The 26,520-nt window shown below is 32.6% G+C and overlaps 1 protein-coding gene across 1 annotated transcript in view; it reads left to right on the top strand.

The window, feature by feature from the left end:
- Window positions 1-26,301, top strand: part of LOC128999573 (uncharacterized) — a 133,365-nt gene extending 107,064 nt beyond the window's left edge. Inside the window, exon 6 of the mRNA XM_054426148.1 lies at window positions 26,190-26,301. Coding sequence (XP_054282123.1) covers window positions 26,190-26,301 — 112 coding nt within the window. The remainder of the gene's footprint in view (window positions 1-26,189) is intronic.
- The last annotated feature ends 219 nt before the right edge of the window (window positions 26,302-26,520 follow it).

Here is a 26,520-nt window from a genome sequence, read left to right as displayed (position 1 = left end):
GGCATGGCCAGCAAATCGTAACTTTTAGCCACCAATGTATGTAAGAAATGTTGAAACCAATGTATGTAAAACAACTAAAAACATCACAGTGGGGTGAAAACTATTTATTGATAATCAGAAATTCACAAAAATATGGGGTTGGTCATACGAAATACGGTAGGAAATGAAATATATTACAAGATCAAATACAAACACCATTAGTAAATGTCATAAGCAAATACTATTTACTATGCCACATAAAAAAAAACTTCATACAACTTCATTTCAATATTGTTTATGTAATCCTATACTCTAATACGAGCAAAGTTTGCTTGTATGTATGTATGCTTGCACCAAGATCTCGAAAACGGCTCCGACGATTTTCTTCAAACGTTGTATATAGTTTATTTCTGGCCTAAAAACGAGTTTACTGCAATTAGAACTGCCAACAAAAATCTAATTACGTAGAAAAATGAAACTGAAAATCACATTTTTTTAACATTAGTCTTATGGGTTGCTAGGTAACCATGTTGGCTGAATTAAATAACAAGGAAAAAGTAAACAAAAGACTTGTAATTTGTCTATCCACAGTATAATAGCAAAACAAAATACAGTACAAAAGGAAAAACATCAGTTGTTACTATTGAGCAAAGATTATACTGAAGATTACTTGATTCTATAGTCAAGGGTAGCAGTGTGGAGTGTGGGATCTGTTTATGACGATTAGATTACGGTATCTGCAATCCTTAAATGCTTAGGAAAGGGAGGAAAACAGGTCCACGACATAGGAAGTGGTGAAGGAAGTAGTTAAGGCGAGCAGTCTGGAGTGTGGGAACTGTTTATGACGATTAAATTAAGGTATCTGCAATCCTAAAATGTAATGGAAAGGGAGGAAAACAGGTCCATGACGTAGGAAATGGGGAAGGAAGTTGTAAGGCTAGCAGTGCAGAGTGTGGGAACCGTCTGTGGCATTTATGTATCTGCAATTCTAAAATAGTATAAGGAAGGAGGGCAAACAGGTCTACGACATAGGGAGTGGTGAAGGAAGTAGTAAGGGTGAGCAATCCGGAGTGTGGGAATTGTTAATAACGATTAGATCAAGTTATCTACAATCCTAAAATGCTATGGGAAGGGAGGGAATCAGGTCCGCGACGTAGGAAGTGGTGAAGGAAGTAGTAAAGGCGAGCAGTCTGGAGTGTGGAAACTGTTTATGACGATTAGATTAAGGAATCTGCAATCCTAAAATCCTATGGGAAGGGATGGAAAGAGGTCCGTGACGTAGGAAGTGGTGAAGGAAGTAGTAAAGGTGAGCAGTCTGGAGTCTGGGAACTGTTTATGGAAATTACATTAAGGTATCTACAATCCTAAAATGCTACAAGAAGGGAGGAAAACAGGTCCATGACGTAGGAAATGGTGTAGGAAGTAGTAATGCTAGCAGTGCAGAGTGTGGGAACTGTCTGTGGCATTTATGTATCTGCAATTCTAAAATGGTATAGGGAAGGAGGGCAAACAGGTCCACGACGTAGGGAGTGGTGAAGTAAGTAGTAAAGGCGAGCAGTCTGGAGTGTGAAAACTGTTTATGACGATTAGATTAAGGAATCTACAATCCTAAAATGCTATGGGAATGGAGGGAAACAGGTCCGCGACGTAGGAAGTGGTAAAGGAAGTAGTAAAGGCGAGCAGTCTAGAGTGTGGAAACTGTTTATGACGTTTAGATTAAGGAATCTGCAATCCTCAAATCCTATGGGAAGGGATGGAAATAGGTCCACGACGTAGGAAGTGGTGAAGGAAGTAGAAAGGCGAGCAGTCTGGAGTGTGAAAACTGTTTATGACGATTAGATTAGGGTATCTGCAATCCTAAAATGCCATTGGAAGGGAGAGAAACAGGTCCGTGACGTATGAAGTGGTGAAGGAAGTAGTAAGGGTGAGCAGTCTGGAGTGTGGGAACTGTTAATAACGATTAGATCAAGTTATCTACAATCCTAAGATGCTATGGGAAGGGAGGGAATCAGGTCCGCGACGTAGGAAGTGGTGAAGGAAGTAGTAAAGGCGAGCAGTCCGGAGTGTGGAAACTGTTTATGACGATTAGATTAGGGTATCTGCAATCCTAAAATGCCATTGGAAGGGAGAGAAACAGGTCCGTGACGTAGGAAGTGGTGAAGGAAGTAGTAAAGGTGAGCAGTCTGGAGTCTGGGAACTGTTTATGGAAATTACATTAAGGTATCTACAATCCTAAAATGCTACAAGAAGGGAGGAAAACAGGTCCATGACGTAGGAAATGGTGTAGGAAGTAGTAATGCTAGCAGTGCAGAGTGTGGGAACTGTCTGTGGCATTTATGTATCTGCAATTCTAAAATGGTATAGGGAAGGAGGGCAAACAGGTCCACGACGTAGGGAGTGGTGAAGTAAGTAGTGAAGGTGAGCAGTGTGGAGATTGGGAGTGGATTAATGTATCTGCAATACTTTTCAGAGTAAACTAATAATTTTCCCCGAGCAAAGCTCGGTCTCCAGGTACTTTTCTACTAAATTAGCTATTAATTACATTTTTCTTTATCTTTAGTAGCCTCATTAGAAAGAAGTTAGATGAATTAGAGCTATGCATTTTGTAAAAAAATAAAATAAATAACAAAAACCTACTCTACAGTAGGTAGTCCGATCAGTCATTGTCAAAACGAGAAAAGTTCATACAATGTTGGCGTTCACCTGCGACCGGCCGTTCTTGTTGTAATTTCATATACAAAACTTTTAGTTATTAAAAAACCAGGGTTTTGTGCATTTTTTATTGTTCTATGTAAAAATTTAGTAAGGTTTACAACGATTTGTCAAACAAAACAAATGCTCATGTAGTGTACAATACTACAAAACATAGTACCCTAAATCCAGAAAAAGTCACAAAGTAAAAGGTAATAGACTGGAAAAGTAAAAAATTCAGTCAATTGGGAAAACGAGCTAGAAATAGCAAAAGAGAGATTTGAATAAGTCAATGGAAAGCCAGAGTCGTCCATTCTGGGCTTTAAGAGAAGATTGTAGTCATTGTGGCAAGCACGTGATGATAGCTTGTGATTTTTGTGTCAAGAGAGATATTAATTCACTTAAATAATTTAACCCACTCAAATAATTTTCAACTATTTTCAAAGATTCTCATAATTTTCTTTTTTTAATTAATGGGTGTTAGATTATGTTTTCAGTATTTTAAGAATTATTCAAAAAATACAATTTGACCCCTTGATATATTACTGAGTAATCCACAATATTTTGCAACAATTGACATTAATAATATATTTTTAAAGGTTATAAGTATGACTTTTATAAGGTTGTTAAAACTGTTATAAGGAAAACTGTGAACATTCCATATTACATCCCAATCAGAAAGGTGTGGGAAAATATCAAAGTCGTGAAACAAATGGTTAAACTGATCGGAATATTGAAACACACGTGACAGGGCTACCAACCCACAGCCCCAAGGTACAAATTCCCCCCAATATCCCTCCAACAATATCTCACTCTATTGTGGAACTTTGAACACACTTTTGTAAGAGAATTTTTCTAAATAAACTATTTTTCTAAACTAATATCACTTTGTTACTGTTTTTTTTTATAGAGAATTCAATAACTTATTAGGGAGGCATTCGCCATGCTAGATATTGTACACCTACATAAAATAAAATTGAGATACAAAAACACAACAGCAAAGTTATGCAGAATCCAACCAGTCGCATGTAAACCGAGCAAGAGTAGGATGTCAAAGTACTTTAGCTGTATCAGTCACCAGAGTTCAACAATAATAGTTGTCAAAGCCTTTTGAAGATTTCCACAGACTTTTTATTCTTTACTGAATACAAACCTTTATCCTCGGAGAAAACCAAACTAAATCGAATGTGGCTTTTGTTTTCTCGTCCTTTGCTTGTTTATTCTTTGCTTTAGCGGATTTCTCTTATATGGAAGTAACGTCATGGGTGTAAAGAAATCTATGGGTAAATTAATTGTCTATATGCCTGTGTGTTAGGGGTTGTCTTCAGATCCAAAGGTTGCTGGTTCTATGCCCAGTGTAGTAGTATGGACCCCGAAGCTGTTTGCTATTGGCTATATTAATGCAAATTATCATCTAAATATACCAAACTACGATATAAGCAAAGCCAGGGTTTGACCGCTCCCTTGCAACACACGAAAGACTTCCGAAAAAAGAATGGCGTGAAGAAAGATAAGATTCATAAATGCGTTCATAAAAGTATGACATTAAGTAACATTTATTTATGGTAATAACTAAATAAATTCTATAAGGATAAACTGTGGTTTAAAACGTTTTTATTAGCTCGCTTTCTTGTCTGTTCGGTACAAATTTTGCAATCGATTTTAAATCAACTTCTCAATAAGCTAGAGACTTGAAACTTGAAACATAGCTCACAAATGGATGACAATGCAATATTATATCAATTTATTTTCATATTTCCTTGGGCTACGCCCCATGGGCTTTCAAAATTTTAATGTTTACGTTTTGATGAATGTAAATATATCAATTGAAGTCAGCTGTAATAGCTATTTACATTACAAGTGTAGTAAGAGCGTTTTTACATCACGCAGGTGAATATTGTGCAACGAGCGGAAGTGAGTTGCATAATTTGGGAGACGGAGGTCGTCCCATAATCCTACCCGGGTATTGTTGAAGCTAATCGCCTGATTTATGGCCTTTCCTGGCAGTTGAGGGGTTGCAAGCACTAGAGTGGGGGTAGAGCGAGATAGAAGATGGAGTTTGTTGCCCCCAGCGACACCGGACGTCTGACGTTCCCAGAAGGATAGGGTTGACATTATAACAATTCGACTTAAAGAATTTGAATGGACTTCCGTTAACAAATAATGCAATGAAGGGAATCAGTGTTTAGTACTAGGAAAGTTAAAGGAAATATAAGTGATTAGCGTACAAGGATTTAATTTGCTATTTCTTAGATATTCCTTACGTAGGGTCACTCGGGTCACTTTGCAGGGAAGTAACTGCGAGAGTGTGATTGACCTCAATTGCAACCTAACAATTGTTTTGATTTTACGTGGTAGCATCATAAGCGAACATCCTTAACACAAAAACCAAGGCAACGCTGGTGATACAACTATTGGTCATAGTTTATTTCGTTGAGTCGTATATTAAGACTTATTGAAAGATTTGTTTATACAAAATAATAAAATCACAGTTTTGTACGATATTGAACAAGTTTTATTCAAATCTTTACTGCAAACGTCACATTCCAAATACCAATTGTGTGACGAGAAAATACGTAATCTAACCTGTACTCCTAATGATTTTGATGAAAATATATTTCTGGTCATTTATGATCTAGTAGTGACTTTGTTATAACAATTCTGTCGAACTATAGGGTGTTAAGTAACTCTCTACCAACCTTTTAGAATATAATTTCTGGGTTAATAACGAATGTATAAATACAGTATCACATTTAAAGCACCCGTAAATCAATGGTTACGCACAGAGCCACCATTTTGTTTTTTTATATCCATGTTACTTAAAATTTTAAATTGTAAATAAATGTTAATGCTAGTTTAATTAGTTTTTGCAAGAATATATTACAATTTATAAATTTAAAATTTAATATGGCAGCCATTTAAATATTTTTAACAGTAGTAACGTTATACCAGTAAATCTTAAAATAAACACAAGAATGCTTTTTACTGTAAATTCTAACACAAACGTAATGACACATCGACGTAGAAAATCCAATTAAAAATGACCGAGATATGGCATTTTTGTAGTCTGTGTCTAAAAAACTGTAATAGTGCGTGTGGTATAAGTACTTGTCTGCAACTATGTGACCAACAAACCAGAATCATAAGAACTAAATATATACGACGCGACACAAAAACAGTCATACCAGTGTTATTTTTTATCAGGTTTTCTATCTTTATATGTTATTGCGTTTGTCTTGAAGGTAATAAGGTATTTTTTGTGAAATATTAATTGTTTAGTATGAATGTAACAAATTTGCCAATCTATATAATTAATACGCTACATGAAACTTTGTCGGTTGAACTCCTCCTCCATTTCTTAACCGATTTTATCCATTGATGTCTCATTGGAGAGAGCGTGTCGCGTAGATTTGCAAACTGGCCTTACATTTTTTTTTTAAAGTCCCTTGGGCTCTGCCCCAGTGGCTTTGAAAGTTCCCATGTTATCCTTATGAAGAACATAATTGTTTACATTTTGATCAGCTGTATAATTTAATTGCTGTTATTTATTTTTAAATTCAATGAATCGCATTGAGTACATTTATTTACTATTTGAGTTTGTGTAAACATAACCCACAAAACGGATCGTGTTAGTATGGTTGTATCTTAAATTTGTGTATTTATCGTTTTTTGTGTCGCTATGACAGATCGTGTTTTAGCATGATTGTAACTTAAATTTGTGCATTTATCGTCGTTTTGTGTAGCTATAATTTGTTTATTTGTTGTTGTTTTTTCTTTTAAATGCTTCCGACGCGACGACAACGAAACATAGACAGAAGGCGCAATCGTGATAACGACCGTAGCTACAGAACAAAGGCGCGTAATAGACTTTAACTCAAAAAACTCATCACATTCAGCAACCTGACCCTGGACAATCTCAACTATATATTAGGTTACAAATGCGCCTTAACAATACCCCAAAACGACTTTTCGTTCTCAATTGGCCCTCTATCAATGACCTGTGTTGCCTGTACAGCGAGGCATTTTGAGAAGGAGAAAACCGGCCGGAATGCTTTAGGTTTATCAATAACGAAGATACACATGGACAACCTTATATGGCTAAGTCAGGAAATGTTTGTAGAAAACATCAAAAAGTAATACCAGAATTATGAAATATGATACAATATTTACAGGAAATGTTGATTACTAACTGTTATACATCGTGAGTATCTCCATGAGTTACACACCGGTAATCTTGAGTTGACTCTTTTAAACTCATTGTAAATATGACTGTTATTCGTTTTGAAATAACTCCTGTAATACTTTGCAATTGCTCGAATTCGAGCAACATGTACACTAGTATTTATTAAACTATCAATTAACAACCATCATCAAGTCAAGCCAACTATAAGTCTACTGTATTATTCTCCATACAAATAAAATAGCAATTTTTAATTTACAAATCGTCACTAATAACCCTACAAAAACACTTCAATATATATATTATATTAGTTGTTTTATAAGATTTACAAACGTAACCATTTAAACAAAAGTTCGTATTAAATAATAAAATATTTGGCTTTTTTATATATGCATTTTTATATTATTTATTCTATTTAACAAAATATATTTTGGCACAAATTGCATCTTCCAACTACAAATTATCTCAAGATGTCATTGTTGTTGAATATGTCAATATTTTTGTCCGTTAAAGTACGATACAGTAAATGTATTTATTTTCATAGCTTTGTTCATAGTTTTTTTTTATCAATTTGTGTTTGTACTTTAAAAGGATGACATTCTTTCTTCAGACTTTTGTTGCAAATATTCTGTTAAGTGTGGGTTTATTTGTGTTTTGTTCCTTATTTTAACTGCTGACGAGTTGATGAAAATGTCTTATAAATATAAATGTATGCTCCAATTATATATATTATACGTGTATTTTCTACTAGATTTGTATATATTGTAAGTATTTACTTTATTTACAAAATAATTTTTGGCAGATATTGTATCCTCCAACTATAAATATATCTATTATTATTTTTGTTGAACAACTAAATATGGTTCTTCTGTTTAAGTATAATACTGTTAGTTTTTTCATACCTCGACATTTATACTGTATTCGATTTGAACGTTAAGTTATATAACTTGTCCATTGAAGTTAAAGGCCACAATCTACCATCTTTTTATTAAGAAAAGCGATTTTTCCAAAAACAGCAACTATATCATTTATAAATAGCCCCGCCGCAGCAAACCGAACTAAGCGAATTTAGATTTGCAAGATTGAATTTTCACTACAATAATATCTACTTAAGAATGTGTCATATTTATTCCCTATTTAAATAACATTAGTTTACGAGTACTTAGGTTTGCTGTTACAGGGAAGGTAATATAGTGTTTTATTTAGGTGAAATACTAATAGCTTAGTATGAATAAAATACTTCTTTTTCAAATTTGACCATAATTTAACCATTATATTAGTAATAATTTGTTCATAAAGAATCAACAGTTTACTTAAAGCACAGAATGTATGTACTGAGAGGTCTAAAACACTATTGATACATTTAGGCTATTTACACAATATACTGTTAACTCACAATACGGTAAATAAATATCACCGCAAAGGTCCTCCGCGACAGTTCTTTTTTTCCTTTTACAGTGGATATTAGGTACTATTTGCCTACATAAATGGAGGCAAGTGGTTATTGATTTAGATTGAACACTCCAATCATCAGGCCGCCTAATAGGCGAATGACGCCACTGAACACATAAAAAATTATAAACACCATTGGATCACAATGTAATGGGGTGAGTTGTTGATCAGTTCGATCCTTATTGCTGAATTTTTACCTCTTTCCTTCTCTTCACCCTACACCACTTTCACTCTCTCCAACTCGCACTAACTTCCCCTACATTGGCGTCTCACCCCCTCCACTGTCCTACGCTTATTCATCTTCAACCCCAACGCAGGGACGGGTAGCGCTGACAGGTCAGCCGAGCGTCACTAATAGGATTATCGTATGGGCAGAAAGCCTACACCCGCATAATTTACATAAGTGATGTAAACACGCTCTTGCGTAACGTGTAACGTACAAGATTTTACCTTACCCGACAATATACATGGGTTTACGTACAATATTTTTCATTATCCATTTCACTCATCTTCTATCAGTAACGTTCTTTTACTAACAAAATTGCAAAAGCTAGGTTAGGAAAATACTTTAAAGCATAACAATAACATTCAAGCGCACAGCTGATTTCTAGCGTTGAACGTAGTTGGCTCCATAGAGTTATATTTTTTAAGTTAAGCACTCAATGTTATTTAAATGGGTTTCTTTACATCACCGAGTGAGTTTTTGATACTTTACATCACTCGAGAAGTAAGGAAGTTGTATACATCACGCTTGGGATAGGGAAGTTTAACATGGCGGGTTAGGTAAATACTTTAGTTTGACAGTTTTTTCAAAGAGCAGAGGTTAAGTAGTGGTACAGGTTCTACTCCCGAGGGATTCTAAAGTTTTATGATAATGAGAATAGTAGCAACAATGTGTGATGAAAATAATAAAAAGGTTTGCTTATGTTAATAAGCCATAAAAAATATTAAACATATTTACACACTATACACTAAAAAGTATAAAATAATTTATGAATAAAAAAGCTGTTTAAAATACCACGTTTTTAAACGCACTAAAAAATAGATAATAATATATAAATAGTGGAGAGAATAAATAATTGTCAGATTTAAAACTAAAAAAGTTGGGCGCATGCAATAGATAATAATCCAAGAGGTTAAGATGGTCGTAAATTAGCTACTGCATGCGTCCCACGTTTTTCGTTTTGAAATCTTACAAGTATTTATTCTCTCCACTATTTATATACTATTTTCTACTTTTTAGCGCGTTTAAAAACGTGGTAAAGCTTTTTTATTTATAAATTATTTATACAACGATTGAAGTAGAAACTTTCAGTATTTTACAGTTTTACCACCAACAAAACGATACTCTTTCTCTCTTTTCCACGAAAGGTCTACAAAAAGTCAATGTCGGATATTTGCCAGACCCTCGTGTAGAAGTAATTTGATAAACCAAATACAATGAAAGTAGCCTTCTAGACTCTCTTTGCCCTGCTCTCCCTCCCAGAGTATCTCATGTTACTGATTTGATTGTAGCGCTCGTTTTGAGGCAAACATGTTATCTTCAAAACCCTTGCTAAAACGTTTCTTTTGGCTCAATATTAAAATATTAAATATTTTGTGTACTTGAAACCATAATTAATCCAACAATTTGCTAATTATTTTAAAGCTAGATTTTTTATTTGCCTTTTTACTGTTTACTGGGATAACTTAAATACATGCCATAGTTGAAATATAATTGAGTCTTAGCGAATTTCCAGACGCGAATCCAGGATTGATATACTTTTTTTTCATTTTGATGTCATATACGTCCATTAACGCGATAACTTTTAATTATTTTCAATTTTGATGAAATTTGGCTTGAAGATGTAGGGCGGGCGGACTAAACTAGGATGGGTTTGCGAACCAGCATGATTAGACTATGAAACGGGGGTTTTGTGAAGTTTTATGGGATAATAATTGGGTTTTCTCATTTTTGACCCCCGAAACATACAATTTCCTAATTCATCTTTAAACCATTTTAAAGAGCTTAAAAAACCAACAATTTAGTATATGATATAAATAAATAATTTAGATAAATAATTTAATCATATAATAAATAATAAACAAATAATTTAGTATGTTTAATTAAGTTCTTTAGCGGTTATTGGCAACGGTGAAAATTTAAAAATACTTTAGTAAATTTAAAACCACCATGTTATTCTTATAGAGAATAAGTGGATATATTTGGATCAAACTTGGAAAATTCATTTATTTTATACTAAGCTACCAAAAACAAAATTTATTACCTTCCATTATGTAGCAATAAACCTAGGTACTTGTGAAACCTAATATGATTTAAAAGATTATTTGAAACTCCAATTAGGCAAATGGAAATTCGTGCTTAGTCTACAAGTTCGCTGTGGCAGGGGTATTTTAATGATTTCTAATAATTTTGAATCAAGAATAAATACAAAAGAACTCTACAAAAATGAGGCCAGTTCAACATACGATCAAGTATTTTATTCTTCTAAACCATACAAATCCTTTTGATGAATCCTGCTCGTAAACAATACCTAGGCATTAACACCGAATTCTTAAAACATCGAAAATGGTTTACACATTATTTAGACTAAAGAAATAAAATAATATTTCACGCAATTCGAAAGATTATTCACCATTAAGTATTAACGTATGTAAATAGGGTGGCGCAGGATAAGAGTTTATTAAAGAGTAAAAAGAGGAAAGGATCAAACTCTCACTTCATAAAGGGTGAGACATTTTATTATCCACGTATTCATTCAATATTACAATCTAGTGTTGGTGCATTGAATCAGGTAAGGATTAACGGAGCTGTTAATGCTTACTAATCTGTGGATTTAAACAGACGTGCGAGAGCTGCCAACCTAACCACCTGAAAATACACATTCCCTTTAGTTAAAATTTTCGGATTACACCCCTTTCAATAATCGACATTCTAATTTTAACACTATCAATATGTTGTAAAATTCTTCATTTTATCCATAATTTTAAGGTGTAATATTTTTATCTAAGTCATTTGTGACATAACATTGTACTAGTTAATTCTATATTTCACAACGTGAAACCAAATTATGTGTGTTTTATACAAAAAGGTACCAAATAATATCTTTGGATTGAATTGATTGTAACTGTTACATAAGAAAGATTAATCGATGAATTTAATCAACAATTAAAGTTAAAACATATTTTGTAAATGGAATTCAGGAAAGATAAAATAGCTGATTGAGCTCAAAAGCTAACATATGACAGGTTAATGTTGAAATACTTTGATAGCTTAGCATTAAAGTATCTAATCCTCAACCTTGTATTCATCTTGTAGGGTACATTTTTCCTTTCCATTCCTTTATCCTTGTACCATTTCCTAGTGTAGCTATCCTTGTATCTTTTCATGTTGTTTTTGTGGTAGCCTGTGACAAATTTAGCCATAATTGTTAACAAAACTTGGAAAATACAATAAATTGTACACCTTTTTTATCCAGCATACAAATAATATACAACAGACTATTGTTTTTGGATGTGACTGTATTTAAGGGGGACGGTAAAATAAGTAGTCCATCATTTTAACGACGCTTCTATATGCATTTAGTTTATTATTTTTTTTTTTTTTTAATATTAATGTTTGGTAAAAATTAACAGTTTATATTTTTTACCTTTGAATAGTTAGAAACGTTCTGTATCAATCGTTCCTATGGTGCTTAAGTAAGTTAGAAATTAGAAAATTAAGTGATGGTACCACATTAACAATTCGTTATGTCTATTCAGAGTTCAATTGTGACAGCTGACGTAACTGTGAAAGTAACAGAAAGTTTTCGTTTGTTTAGCACCAGCTAGGAAACATGTGTTATGAAGTACGCGAACATTTCCCACTATATAAAAGAGAGCGCCTGCAAGGAGAGTGATGCAAAACAGGTGCAGCCTTCAAATTGCATTACGTAAATTGAAGGCGATTTCCTTGTATAGGTAAATGTTGTAAATGTTGTACAGGCAAACAATTGAACAGTGCTAAAGATATTCGACGTAATCGGATACTTCCAATACATATTTGACGTGTCCGTATGTATATTTTAAATCATATTTGATTACTGTATTTTGTGAAAAAATAATTAGATTTGTAGCATTGTCGTGTTGAACAGACCCAAATACTGTTCAATTGGTGACAATGGGCATACATACGGTTGTTAGTTCTCTATTCAACAATTAAATTGAATCCGCCCAATAATGTTCTCTGTTTAGTATTCTGATCCTGCAGTATAACAGTAACTACCATTCAATTAATTCCTTATGATCTTATATCCCATAAAAATCTAAATGGAAAATCCCATACAAATCTAAGTCCCATACAAACCCCATACAAATCTAAGATAAACTTAAATAAATATCAGTCAAAAAGTAAGAAAGAATCAATGGTCTTTGAATAAACTTCGTAGGTCTTTGACAGAATTTCCGTTTGTTGAATTTTGGTCGTCTTTGACGTCAAAGAGGATGTTAGATCTGTAAAACATTGTTGAATCGTTCTTCCATTTAAACTTCCTTATCCTAAAACCTTTGTGGGTAAGGAATATCGTGAAAAGGCCAATTTCGGTTTTATGTAGCTTTTATATAACATACAAAGTTTATCCTGGTAGGGTAACTTAGGTTTTGTTTCGTGTTTCTGTAACATTTATGCTAAAACATTAGCAAAAAAACTTATTTGCACATGAAAAAATTTAGGTTCCTTCTTTGATTTATTGGTCGCTACCCAAAAATTATTTTTCGAAAATTCAATTTTACCGTACAAATATATACTTGCAATATTAGTTTTTGGAGTTACGAAACATTATATAGTGATTTAGAACAGAATACAATAATAAGACTAAAAGCAGCCAAAAAATAAATACGGCGAAATTGCATGTAATACCATAGTTTCTTTACTGAATTGAACCCTATCGAATTCAATTTAACAAACATGTCTTGACATTTGAGCCTTGCGGCGTGACGTATCTATCTGGTGTCAAGATATATTTTCACTCAGAAACACGATTTGTTCCCGATATCGGATATATCTTCCGGTTTTATTTTATTTTTCTTATTTCACCCTATATCCCCATTTTGGTGGCCTTTGCAGTCGACATGGACTTTCGACTGATACAGATATAATTGTATTTATGAGTTTATAAATAATGTTTCACTTAGTAGCATAAACTCAACAGCTCATGACGAAAATGTTTATCCTCTGTTACTGGTTTGTATAAAACGTAATCATAAAATATAGTATCAAATATTGATCGTTTGTTTTACTTATCACAGGCTAAGTTTAGACGCAGTAAATGCATTCGAGGATTTTCTAACTCAATCAATTACTGCACGTGCTAAACTGTATATCTTCTGTGTGAAGTATTTCACTAGGTTAAAAAAAATGGATAAAATTGTAAAACATTAAAAATTAAGCATTACTTACGTGATCATGTGCCTAGATGTGTATGGATTCTTTACAACACACTGTACAATATTTAGTCACTTTTTGAATTGAGGATTAGATTGTTGACTTTATCATTTTGTAATCACATATCACTGGCCCTTTACAGGCCATCAGAATTTCGTTATTCTGCGGTTTGTGTACGAGCATAAACGTTTAGGTAATCATACTACGAAAACGTTTACATAATAACATACAAATTAATTTTCCATTTTTCTACATTTTAACGGCTGATTTGGTTGTATTTTATATTCTTATCCCCTTAAACCTCTAGTTTATTTTACTTTGCCTTTACAATCAATTTTGAATCATTCTTTTAAAAGTATTAATGAACTTAAGCTATTAACCCATGAATAATGTGCAGAAAATCAAGTAGTCAATATAACCTAACACAGTTTTTCTGACCTTTACCCTCATGAAAAGTAAACATCGAATATAGTATCATTCTTTGATATATATATTCCTTACCACAAGCTAATAAATCACATAAATTCAAAATAGATTACCAAAATCAGGTATTTTTTACTACCCGTTTTGAAATATGACTTCTGTGCTACGTCTTTGACTTCGTCGAATACATTAATTGAATAGTATTGTTATTTAAAATTTCTCTTCAATTCAACAGACGGTTCATCGTCGTTGATTGCAAGAAATACATATTTGATTCAAGCCAATCCTGGACCCAAAGTAAACAAAGATTTATCTACAATTCAAATCATGTACCGAACAACCTCTTTGAATGAAAATTTCCATCTTGAGTTAAAGGTATAAACTAACAATTTCTTTGTTGTGCATTGTTTTCTATCATGTGTTTACGTCCTGTAGTATTCTTATAGCTACTTTACACGGTTTCAATTATTTTACTTGCAAGATAATTATGGAAACTAAAAAAGTATGTAAAATTCAAATTGTACATACTAGAATTAGTTAACTAACTTCATCCACAACGTCCACTCTAATTCGCTCAAATGTCCATAGGTAGACAGTGATGCCAATTTTGAGTTTCCAGAACAAAATTTCCCAGAACTGACACAACTGTCAATACTGTTATTTGTGTTGGAGAAAAATATCCTTAGAATTTCTTAAGCTTCGACGTTCCGAGTTTTGTTAAAATTTAAATGTCTATTTCAAATATAAGAAATATTATCTAATATGTTTATAAATTTTCAATTGCTTTGGATAAGAAAAATCAGTTGTGCATTCCGTTTTACCACAGTGAAGACGAATGCAATTCCAATTTCACCTATCCCACATTCCCTAAGGGCTGGGCATAAAACCCTTCTCTACTACCCTGTGAATACATTTTTCAATTTTGGATTAATTGAGTGCCTAAAAATACCTTCCACTATTTGACTAACATATTAGTCAAGCGAATGTTCTCCTTGTTGGTAGGGTTAAAGAAACGAAATAACCATTGTACTGAATAGTGAAGGAATAGCTATTCCCTGTTGACTTTTTAAGAATAAAAACATAGTACCTGGAGACCGAACCGTCATTAGGTACTACGACTATCCGCAGTACTATCCTGATAATTAGACCATTCGTTAATACCAAGGCAAAATGTGGTTCGGATTCCACTATAAACTGTAGGTCCCTTAGTTGCCATTGGTATGGGCTATTAATTAACAATCCTGTCTATGCAACAAGTTGGCCTTAGTCAGTAACAGGACTACAAGATCGCGCCACTCATCCTACACTCATCTCCATTTATAATTGGCTTAAAATATCTACCTTTGTAATAGTCACTATTTCAATTTGAAGTATTGAAAGTATAGTTTATTTACATTGTACCCCTATATCGAGTAATCTTTAGTGTAATCTTCTCTCAATAGTTACAGCTGATGTTTTCCCCTTTGTACTGTTTTTTGTAATTTGCTAGTTTTAATGTGGATGGCTTGTTATAAGCATATGTTACAACTATGTGGTTTACTTTTTCCTTGTTATTTTGTTCAACCCACATGGTTACTTAGCAACCCATAACACCAATTTAAACATGTTTGTCTTTAATTTTTTTTTTTTACGTAATTAGATTTTTGTTGGCAGTTTTAACTGCAGTAAACACGTTTTTAGGCCAGATATAAATTATTTACAACATTTGAAGGAAATCGTTGAAACAGTTTTCGAGATCTTTGTGCATACATACAAGCAAACTTTGATCATGTAAGAATATAGGATGTAACATAATTCTAATAATAACAATATAGTATAAAAAAGCACCTCAGTCTGTATTGCCACATATATGAGTTACTTTCAATACAGCATAATAAAAGTTAGTATACACTTGAAAACTAAATGATTGAGCACTAACTGGATCTGACTCTGCAAAAATACTCTTTTCAATTCCTGTTCAGCACTTTTGCTGGTTTTGACAGAATTGCCAAATGAGGTTGATGTTCGATTGTATTTCAAACATATTTTACCCAGATCGAATATTTAAAACGAGAAGGTTATGGATTCCAGAAATGAAACATTTAATGAGCGACTAAGAGTGGCTTATAGAGAATAGACATTTATTACAGAAATGCTCTGCTAGCTTTTAACTATATCCTTAGTTAGAGATGAGGTTGTTTCTTCAATTGTATTGTAAATACGTTTTGCCGATAATGGATATTATAAAGAGGTAGAGGATCCAGGTGTTTAAATATTAATAAGTTACTAAAGTGGCTTATAGTTGAGGATGAGGATGAGCTTGTTTGTTCGATTTTATTTTAAACGTCGTTTACCGAGAGTGGATTTTTAAAACGAGGTAGTGGATTCCAGAATTGAAATATAATTGGCTACTTGAAGAGGTTTTTTAAAAGGGCTATTGAAGATGGTATTGGTTTTTCTATTCTACTTTAAACATAGTTAACCTTTATTTTTTTTAATTTCTATATGTAGTTTTTATAGATTTGTATGGTTTTTCATTTGTTTGTGATAACTATCAAAATTACTATGTTTACACTTATGAGTAAGTTTATAATTATTAAAAAATACGCGGATTTAGTATAATATGCTTTTACAGAAATTAACGTCTTAATCTTCAACTTTCAGTGCTGTATAGATGTTTTTCTTATCATTATGATTGTCATGCATGAAGGTTGAAACTAAGGATTTTACAAAACGTGGCTGTATTGACAAAGAGACGGGACCAGATTCACGGAATTGAAAAATTGAAGCGTTGTAGTTGAGTCGTTAAATTGCAGAATTATTTCCTTCTCAAAGATTTTTTTAAAGAGTTCTTGGAGGCTAGCGGCCATCTTGGATAATTTTAACAACTTCTGAACTGCTGATTTATCGTCCAAAAGTTTTTGTTCAAACACTAAAGTGATTATAATTTAAATATCTAGTCCCTTAATTTTTTTTTTATGTCTAGGCTCCAAGGACTCATTGTATAATCAGTAATCCTCCATTCCACAATATATGTAACTCAAGTTTTGTAGATTAAAAGATATCATAAAAAAAATATATTTATATATATATATATATATATAAAAGTATATGAATATACTATAGTAAGTATAGTATATAAAAATTAATATTGATCACACTAACTACGTGTTATAAATCATTGATCACGACTATATTTCGGTATAATTTATACATTTTATACTGGTTACAATGGTAATAAGTTTTTTGGGTGTATTTGCCTCCCCTATTCTTTTGCTAAAAAAGGAGTAAAGGTAAACAAATATCAGTCCATCAATTACATGTATTGGGTTTTACATTTCTATCTTTTTACACAGACTAGTAAACATGAGAAACGAACTAAAAAACTAATCAAATCTTCGATTTTCACAGCCAATAATTGTCCCAAGCAGCGCACTCCCCACTAGTGATATACTGATGTCAGGCAATACTCGGTGTTGTCCCATTGGCGGTATATGGCTCGTATCTGGTTTATGATTATTTCATCTCGTTGTAAGTTATTTCTCAATTCTGCTCGCAAATAGCGTTACTTTGTTGTGGATGTTTTATAACGTGGTTTTAGCGGGTTTATTTGACGATTCATGTGTTCACCATCATAAATGAGCTAGGTTCGAAATGGTACCCGGATTTATAGGCATGGCGTCAAATTTGTTTGTTTTTTATCGCATATTACATACCAGTGTTTAAACCTGCATGTAAGTCAATCGTATATTTCGTACCTACGGCACGAGATAGTTTTTAAGTTCGAGACCAAGACGAGAACTTAAATCGATCAAGAGCTCGAAAACCATTTCGGTCCGTGGTACGAACGCCATTTTTCACCCCACCTATTACCACTATTCACCACAATAATAATGCACACTGATAGTCAACACAAATACAACTTTAAGGTTATGTGAAGAAATAATTTGAAGAATCAACAGAAATAATAATAAATAGTGGATAAGCAGCGGTGAAAATAAAACAATTCTATTGCAATGCTATGGATACTGATTGTGTATTTAATATGCATTCATGTTTTAAGAAAGTAAGCGAACAGTTGATTTTGTGGCCCTAGAGATGAAAAACCCTGCTCGGTCCCCAAATGATGATTACAGCTGGCATGGCCAGCAAAACCTAACTTTCAGCCACCAATTAACGTATCTAAAACAGCTAAAAACATCATAGTGTGGTGAAAACTATTTATTGATTATCAGATATTCTCACAAATATGGTGGTTGGCCATACGAAATATGGTTGGAAATTAAATAGATGTCAAGAGTAAATAAATACCAATAATGTCATAATAAATACTAATTACTATGCTACATAAAAAACTTCATACAACTTTAATTCACTATTGTTTATGTAATTTTCTACTAAATTAGCAATTAATTACCTTTTTCTTTATATTTAGTAGCCCTATTAGCCTCATTATAAAGAGGTTAGATGACTTGGAGCAATCGCTTTTGTAAATAAATATAAAAAATAACAAAACCTACTCTACAGTAGCCCGATCAGTCATTGTCAAAACGAGAAAAGTTCATACAATGTTGGCGTTCACCTGCGACCGGCCGTTCTTGTTTTAATTTCATATACAACACTCTTAGTTATTAAATAAAGCTAGGGTTTTGTGTATTTTTAAGACTTGTTTTATGTGAAAAATTATTAAGGCTTACAACAATTTGTTAAACAAAACAAAAGCTCATGTAGTGTACACTGTACAATACTACAAAGCATAGAAGCCTAAAGGGGAGAAACCCACATTAAGAAAAAGGTAAAAGACTGGAAAAGAAACAAATTGGGAAAACGAGCTAGAAATAGCAGAAGAGAGATTTGCATAAGTCAATGGAAAGCCTGAGTCGTCCATTCTGGGCTTTAAGAGCAGATTGTAGTCATTGTGGCAAGCACGTGATGATAGCTTGTGATATTTGTGTCAAGAAAAATATTACCTACTTTTTAGCGACTATTACTAAATAGTAAACTATAACAAGTCTTACAATTAGCTACACCATGTTTTGTGTCTAGCTTCTCAGATAGTTTTAACTATTAATTACGATTTTCATAATTTTCCTTTTTTACTTAATGGGCGTTTTTTTTACAGTGCTGTGCCTTATGTTGGACTATGTTCTAAGCCCTTTAAGACTTATTCGAAAAAATAAAATTTGATGCCTTGATATGCTACTGAACTATTACACAATATTTGCAACAATAGACATTGATGGTCCAGTAGAAATTTTAAAAGGTTGTTAAAACTATTTGTAGGAAAACTGTGAACATTCAATATTACATCTCAATCAGAAAGGTGTGGAAAAATATCAAAGTCGTGAAACAAATGGTTAAACTGATCGGAATATTGAAACACACGTGACAGGGCTACCAACCCTCAGCCCCAAGGTACAAATTCCCGCCAATATCCCTCCAACAATATCTCACTCTATTGGTGGAACTTTCAACACACTTTTGTAAGAGAATTTTTCTAAATCAAATTTTTTTTCTAAACTAATATTACTTTGTTACTGTTTTTTTTTTTTTTTTTTTTTTTTTTTTTTTATAGAGAGTTCAATAATTTATTAGGGATGCATTCGCCATGCTATATATTTACACCTACATAAAATAACATTGGTTTATTTCTTTGAGATACAAAAACTCAACAGCAAAGTTATGCAGAATCCAACCAGTCGCATGTAAACCGAGCAAGAGTAGGATGTCAAAGTACTTTAGCTGTATCAGTCACCAGAGTTCAACAATGATAGTTGTCAAAGCCTTTTGAAGATTTCCACAGACTTTATTCTTTACTGAATACAAAACTTTATCCTCGGAGAAAACCAAACTAAATCGAATGTGGCTTTTGTTTTCTCGTCCTTTGCTTGTTTATTCTTTGCTTTAGCGGATTTCTTTTTTTGGGAAGTAATGTCATGGGTTTGACAATAAAAATTAATGGGCAAATTGTCTTGATGTCTGAGTGTTAGAGTTTGTCTTCAGATCCAACGGCTGCTGGTTCGATCTTAACTGTAGTTTATTCTAGATAAAGAAACTAATTTTGACTGGCTATCTATATATTTAATTACGTAAGGTGATTCTTTGCGTCAAGATTGTGGGCGACTAGGTCGTAGAATGACGGGAGAGGGCTCAAAATAAATATTAATTAAAATTGGAATATAAAAATACCAACCTACGATATAAGCAATGCCTGGGTTTCGACCGTTCCTTCCCAATAGCGTGAAAGTAGATGAAGCATTGAGAACTTTTATGGTAATAACAAAATAATTTCTATGAAAATAAACTGTTTTTTATAAAACAATTGAGTAGAAACTTTGACTGTTTTACAGTTTTACCACCAGCAAAACGATACTCTATCTCTCTTTTCCACGAAAGGTCTACCAAAATCAATGTCGGATATTTGCCAGACCCTCGTGTAGAGGCCGTAATTTGATAAACCAAATACAATGAAAGTAGCCTTCTAGACTCTCTTTGCCCTGCTCTCCCTCCCAGAGTATCTCATGTTACTGATTTGATTGTAAGCCTCGTTTTGAGCCAAACATGTTATCTTCAAAACCCTCGCTAAAATGTTTCCTTTAGATCAATATTAAAATATTAAAAATTGTATGTACTTGATACCATAATCAATCTAAAAATACGGTAATTATTTTAAAGTTAGATTTTTGTTATTCGTCTTTTTACTGCTGATGGGAAAACTTAAATATGTGCCATAATTGAAATTGTAATGGGTCTTAGTGAATTTCCCAGCGAAGTAGCTAATACCTTACGTGTAATACCTGAAGCCAGGACAGATATACTTATCCATTTTGATGTCACATACTTTCGTGATCGTGATAAATTGTGTAATTTATTTCAAATTTTGATGAAATTTGGCTTGAAGTGAAGGGCGGACTAAACTTGGATGGGTTAGCGAACCACCAAGATAAGAACATAGGAAAGGGAAATTATGAGGTTAAAATCGGCTTACAATTTCCCAATTTATCTTTAAACCATTTTAAAGAGCTTTAAAACAATCAATTTAGTATGTGAAATAAATAAATAATTTAGATAAATAGTTAAAAATAATAAACAAATCATTTAGTCTGTTTAAACTTTTTACGGTTTGAACACCGGTAACATAACGGTTTTGTTATGGTTTTTACAGTGTAGCAACGGATAAAATTTAAAAATACTGTAATAAATTTAAAATCCCCATTTTATTCTTATGGAGAATAAGTCAACTGTTGTAGTTTGCCTGTTTATGGATATATTTGGATCAAACTTGGTAAATTCGTTTATTTTATACTAAGCTATTAGTATTTGATCAAAACACACTTTATTACCCTCCATGAAGCAAACCTACAGTATGTATATGTTAAACCTAATATTATCTCAAAGATTATTTGAAACTCCAATCAGGCTAATGGAAATTCGCTTAGTCAGCAGGCAAGGGTATTTTAATGATTTATGATAATTAAAAAAAAGAATAAATTCAAAAGAACTCTACAAAATTGAGGCTTTTTCAACATCCGTTCAAGAATTTCGTTCTTCTAAACCATATAAATCCTTTTGATGAATCATGCTCGTAAACAGTACCTAGACATTAACAGCGAACTCTTAAAACATCTAAATTGGTTTACACATTATTTAACACTTAATAAACCAAATAATATCAAACAATGTGAAGGTTTATAAACCATGAAGTATTAACGTATGTAAATAAGATGGGTATAAGAGTACATAAAAGAGTAAAAAAAGGAAAGGATCAAACTCTCACTTCATAAAGGGTGAGACATTTTATTATCCACGTATTCATTCAATATTACAATCTAGTGTTGGTGCATTGAATCAGGTGAGGATTAACGAAGCTGTTAATGCTTACTAATCTGTGGATTTAAACAGACGTGCGAGAGCTGCCAACCTAACCACCTGAAATACAGATTCCCTTTAGTTAAAATTTTCTGATTACACCCCTAGGAATAATCGACATTCTACTTTTAACACTATCAATATTTTGTTAACTTCTAATGTTATCCATATACTTGTTGATGAAAAAGGTGGTATATTTTCATCTAAGTCATTCGTGGCATAAAATTGCACTAGTTTAATATATATTTCACAACGTGAAACAAAATTATGTGTGTTCTATACAAAAAGGTACAAAATAATCTCTTTGGATTTCATTGATTGTGACTGTTATATAACAAAGATTCACCGATGAATTGAATAAACAATTGAAATTTGAAACATATTTTGTAAATGGAATTCAGGAAAGATAAATTATCACCCTTGATTGAACTCAAGCTAACTAATTTTCTAACATCAGATGAGAGGTTAATGTTGAAATACTTTGATAACTTAGCATTAAAGTATTTAAACCTCACCCTTGTATTCATCTGGTAGGGTACTTTTCCCCTTTTCCATTCCTTTATCCTTGTACCATTTCCTAGTGTAGCTATCCTTGTATCTTTTCTTGTGGTTTTGTGTTAGCTTGTGAAAAAGTTGTAATTGTTAACGAAACTTTGAAAACAAAATACACACCTTTTTATACAGCATACAAATAATATACAACAGACTAATGTTTTTGGATGTGACTACATTTAGAGGGGCGGTAAAATAAGTAGTCCATCATTTTAACTACGCTTCTATATTCATTTAGTTTATTATAAAAAAAATAGATTAATGTTTGGTACAAGTTAAAAATTTTGATTGTTGGCCTTTGAATAGTTAAAAACGTTATGTATCAATCGTTTCTCTATGGTGTTTAAGTTAATTAGAAATTTGAAAATTACGTAATGTAATATACCATATTTACAATTTGTAATGTATATTGCGTGTTTAATTGTGGCAGCTAATTTAACTGTGGGATCACACGACAGTGTGGAAAATCCACGTAAAGTTTTCTATCATTTACCACCAGCTAAGAAACATGTCTTATGAAGTACGCGAACATTTTCCTCCATACAAAGGAGAGCGCCTGCAAGGAGAGTAATGCAAAACAGGTGCAGCCTTCAAATTGCATTACGTAAATTGAAGGCGATTTCCTTGTATAGGTGGTGTGCTGTAAATGTTGTACAAGTAAACAATTAAACAGTGCTAAAGAAATTCGGCGTAATCGGGTATTTCCAATAGATATTTGACGTGTATGTATGTATATTTTAAATCATATTTTATTACTTTATTGTGAAAAAATTAGCTATAGTTGTAGCATTGTCGTGTTGAACAGCAAAAATACTGGGCACTCGTAGACAATGGGCATACATACGGTTGTTAGTTCTCTATTCAACAATTAAATTGAATCCGCCCAATAATATTCTCCGTTTAGTATTCTGATCCTGCAGTATAACAGTAACTACCATTCAATTAATACCTTGTGATCTTATATCCCATACAAATCTAAGATAAACTTAAATAAATATCAGTCAAAAAGTACGAAAGAATCAATGGTCTTTGAATAAACTTCGTAGGTCTTTGACAGAATTTCCGTTTGTTGAATTTTGGTCGTCTTTGACGTCAAAGGGGATGTTAGATCTGTAAAACATTGTTGAATCGTTCTTCCATTTAAATTTCCTTATCCTAAAACCTTTGTGGGTAAGGAATATCGTTACAAGGCCAATTTGGGTTTTATGTAGCTTTTGTATAACGTACAAAGTGTATCATGGTAGGTTAACTTAGGTTTTGGTTAGTGCCTATGCGAAATTCAATCTAAAACATTAGCAAAAAACTTATTTGCATCCAAACAAATTTAGGTTTTTGATCTATTGGTTGCTATCCGAAAATTATTTTTCTAAAATTCAATTTTACCGTTCACATAATTATCTGCATTATTAGTTTTTTGAGTTACGAAACATCATAGTGATTTAGAACAGAATACAGCTCGAATAATAAGACTAATAGTCGCCAAAAAATACATAAGGCGAAATTGTATGTAATACAATAATTTCCTTACTGAATTGGACCCTATCGCATTCAATATAACAAACATGTCTTGACATTTGAGCCTTGCGGCGTGACGTATCTATCTGGTGTCAAAATTTATTTTCACTCAGAAACACGATTTGTTCCCGATATCGGATACATCTTCCGGTTTTATTTTCTTTTTTAAGAAAAAGAAAATAAAACCGGAAGATCATAGTTGGTGAAATAAGTTTCACCCTATATCCCCATTTTGGTGGGCTTTGCTGTCGACATTGACTTTCGTCTGACACAGTTTCAAAAATATTATTCGAGTTTTTGAATAATATTTCTTGTAGCAGCGAATTCAACAGCTCATAACCTTTTTTTTATTCTAGTTTTTATTACTGGTTCATATGTATAATATACGTATATGTGGTTAAACGTAAACATAGAATATACCATCAAATATCGATCGTTTGTTTTACTTACCACAGGCTATGTTTAGAGTCAGTAAATTCGTGGATTTTCTGGCTCAATTAATTATCAATCAATGTGGTGTATGGATTCTTCACAATTAAAATACTCTGATTTTATTTATTTTCCCAGTGGCAAGAACTAGAAAATAGAGTTATTCGTTACCTAGTTTGGTAGCCTTTGTTCTGGTAGGGTTTCTAACACTGAAGTTTTTAAAAACCCTACCAGAACAAAGGCTACCAAACAAGGTAACAAATAACTCAAAAATACTGTACATTATTTAGTCACATTTTATTTTATGATTGTATTGTTGGCTTTATTATTTCCCAATCAGATATCAATGGCCCTTTACAGGCCACTTGAATCTTATTTCTTCTGTGGTCTGTATAAAAACATAAACGTTAAAAAGAAATTATCATACTACGAAAACGTTTATATGATAAAATATAAATGTATTTTTCGTTTTCCTACAATTTAACCAATTTAGTATTTTTTTTTTTATTTTATTATCCTCTTAAACCTTTAGTTTATTATACTTTGCCTTCACATTCCTTTTTGAAACATACCATTTAAAAATATTAATTAACTTAAGCTACTAACCCATGAATAATGTGCAGAAAATCAAGTGGTCAATACAACGCATTTTTTTTTTAATCCTTACTCTCATGACAAGTAAACATCGAATTTAGTATCATTCTTTGATATATATTTGCTTACCACAAGCTAAATAAATCACATTTATTTTTAAAAATTATCAAAATTAGGTAAGGGATAGTTTTTATTACTAGTTTTGAAATATGACTTCTGTGCTACGTCTTTGACTACGTCGAATACAATGATTGAATAGCATTGTAGTAGATAATACACTATCGTTTTCAAAGCTTTCTTCAATTCAACAGACGGTTCATCGCCGTTGATTGCAAGAAATACATATTTGATTCAAGCCAATCCTGGACCCAAAGTAAACAAAGATTTATCTACAATTCAAATCATGTACCCAACAACCTCTTTGAATTAAAATTTCCATCTAGAATTAAAGGTATAAACTAACAATTCCTCTGTTGTGCATTATTTCCTATCGTGTATTTATGTCCTATAGTATTTTATGAGCTACTTTAAATGGTTTAAATTATTTTACCTAAAATATATGGAAACTAATTCAAATGTTTGCTTGATTTCTAACACATTTTTACATACATAAGTTAACTAACTCCATCCACAGTTTCCACTATAATACACTCAAACGTATAAAGTAGATGGACAGTGATGCCAATTTTGTTTTTCCAGAACAAAATTTCCCAGAACTGACACAACTGTCAATACAATTAGACGTGTTGAAGAAAAATATCTAAAGAATTTCTTACGCTTCGTTGTTCCGATTTCTGATAAAATTTAAATTTATATTTCGAATATAATATACATTATCTAATATGTCTTTCAATTTCTTTGGATGAGAAAAATCAGTTGTGCATTCCGTTTTACCACAGTGAAGACGAATGCAATTCCAATTTCGCCTATCCCACATTCCCTAAGGGCTGGGCATAAAACCCTTCTCTACCACCCTGTGAATACATTTTCTCAATTTTGGATGGGTTGTACCTTAAAATACCTTCCACTATTTGACTATCATATTAGTAGACCGAATATTCTTCTTGTTGTTTGGGTTACAGCAACGATATAACCGTTGTACAGAATAGTGGAGGAATATATATTCCTGGTTGACGATCAAAGAATAAAAACAGTTCCTTGGGACCAAGCCATCGCTCGGTACTACGACTATCCGCAGTACTATCGTGATAATTAGATCAATTTGTAAATTACAAGGCAAAATGTGGTTTGGTTCCCACTATAAACTGCACGTCCCTTAGTTGCAATTGGTATGGGCTATTAATTAACAATCCTGTCTATGGAACATGTTGGCCTTAGTCAGTAACAGGACTACAAGATCGCGCCACTCATCCTACACTTATCTCCATTTATAATTGGCTTAAAATAACTACCTTTGTATAGTCACCATTTAAAT

Source organism: Macrosteles quadrilineatus, unplaced genomic scaffold (assembly GCF_028750875.1).
Source record: "Macrosteles quadrilineatus isolate MER2022 unplaced genomic scaffold, UCM_ALF_1.0 Scaffold_8__2_contigs__length_117827958, whole genome shotgun sequence".
Classification (NCBI taxonomy): Eukaryota; Metazoa; Arthropoda; class Insecta; order Hemiptera; family Cicadellidae; genus Macrosteles; species Macrosteles quadrilineatus.
Note: the sequence above shows the minus strand (reverse complement) of the source record. Positions and strands in the feature narration are given on the sequence as shown.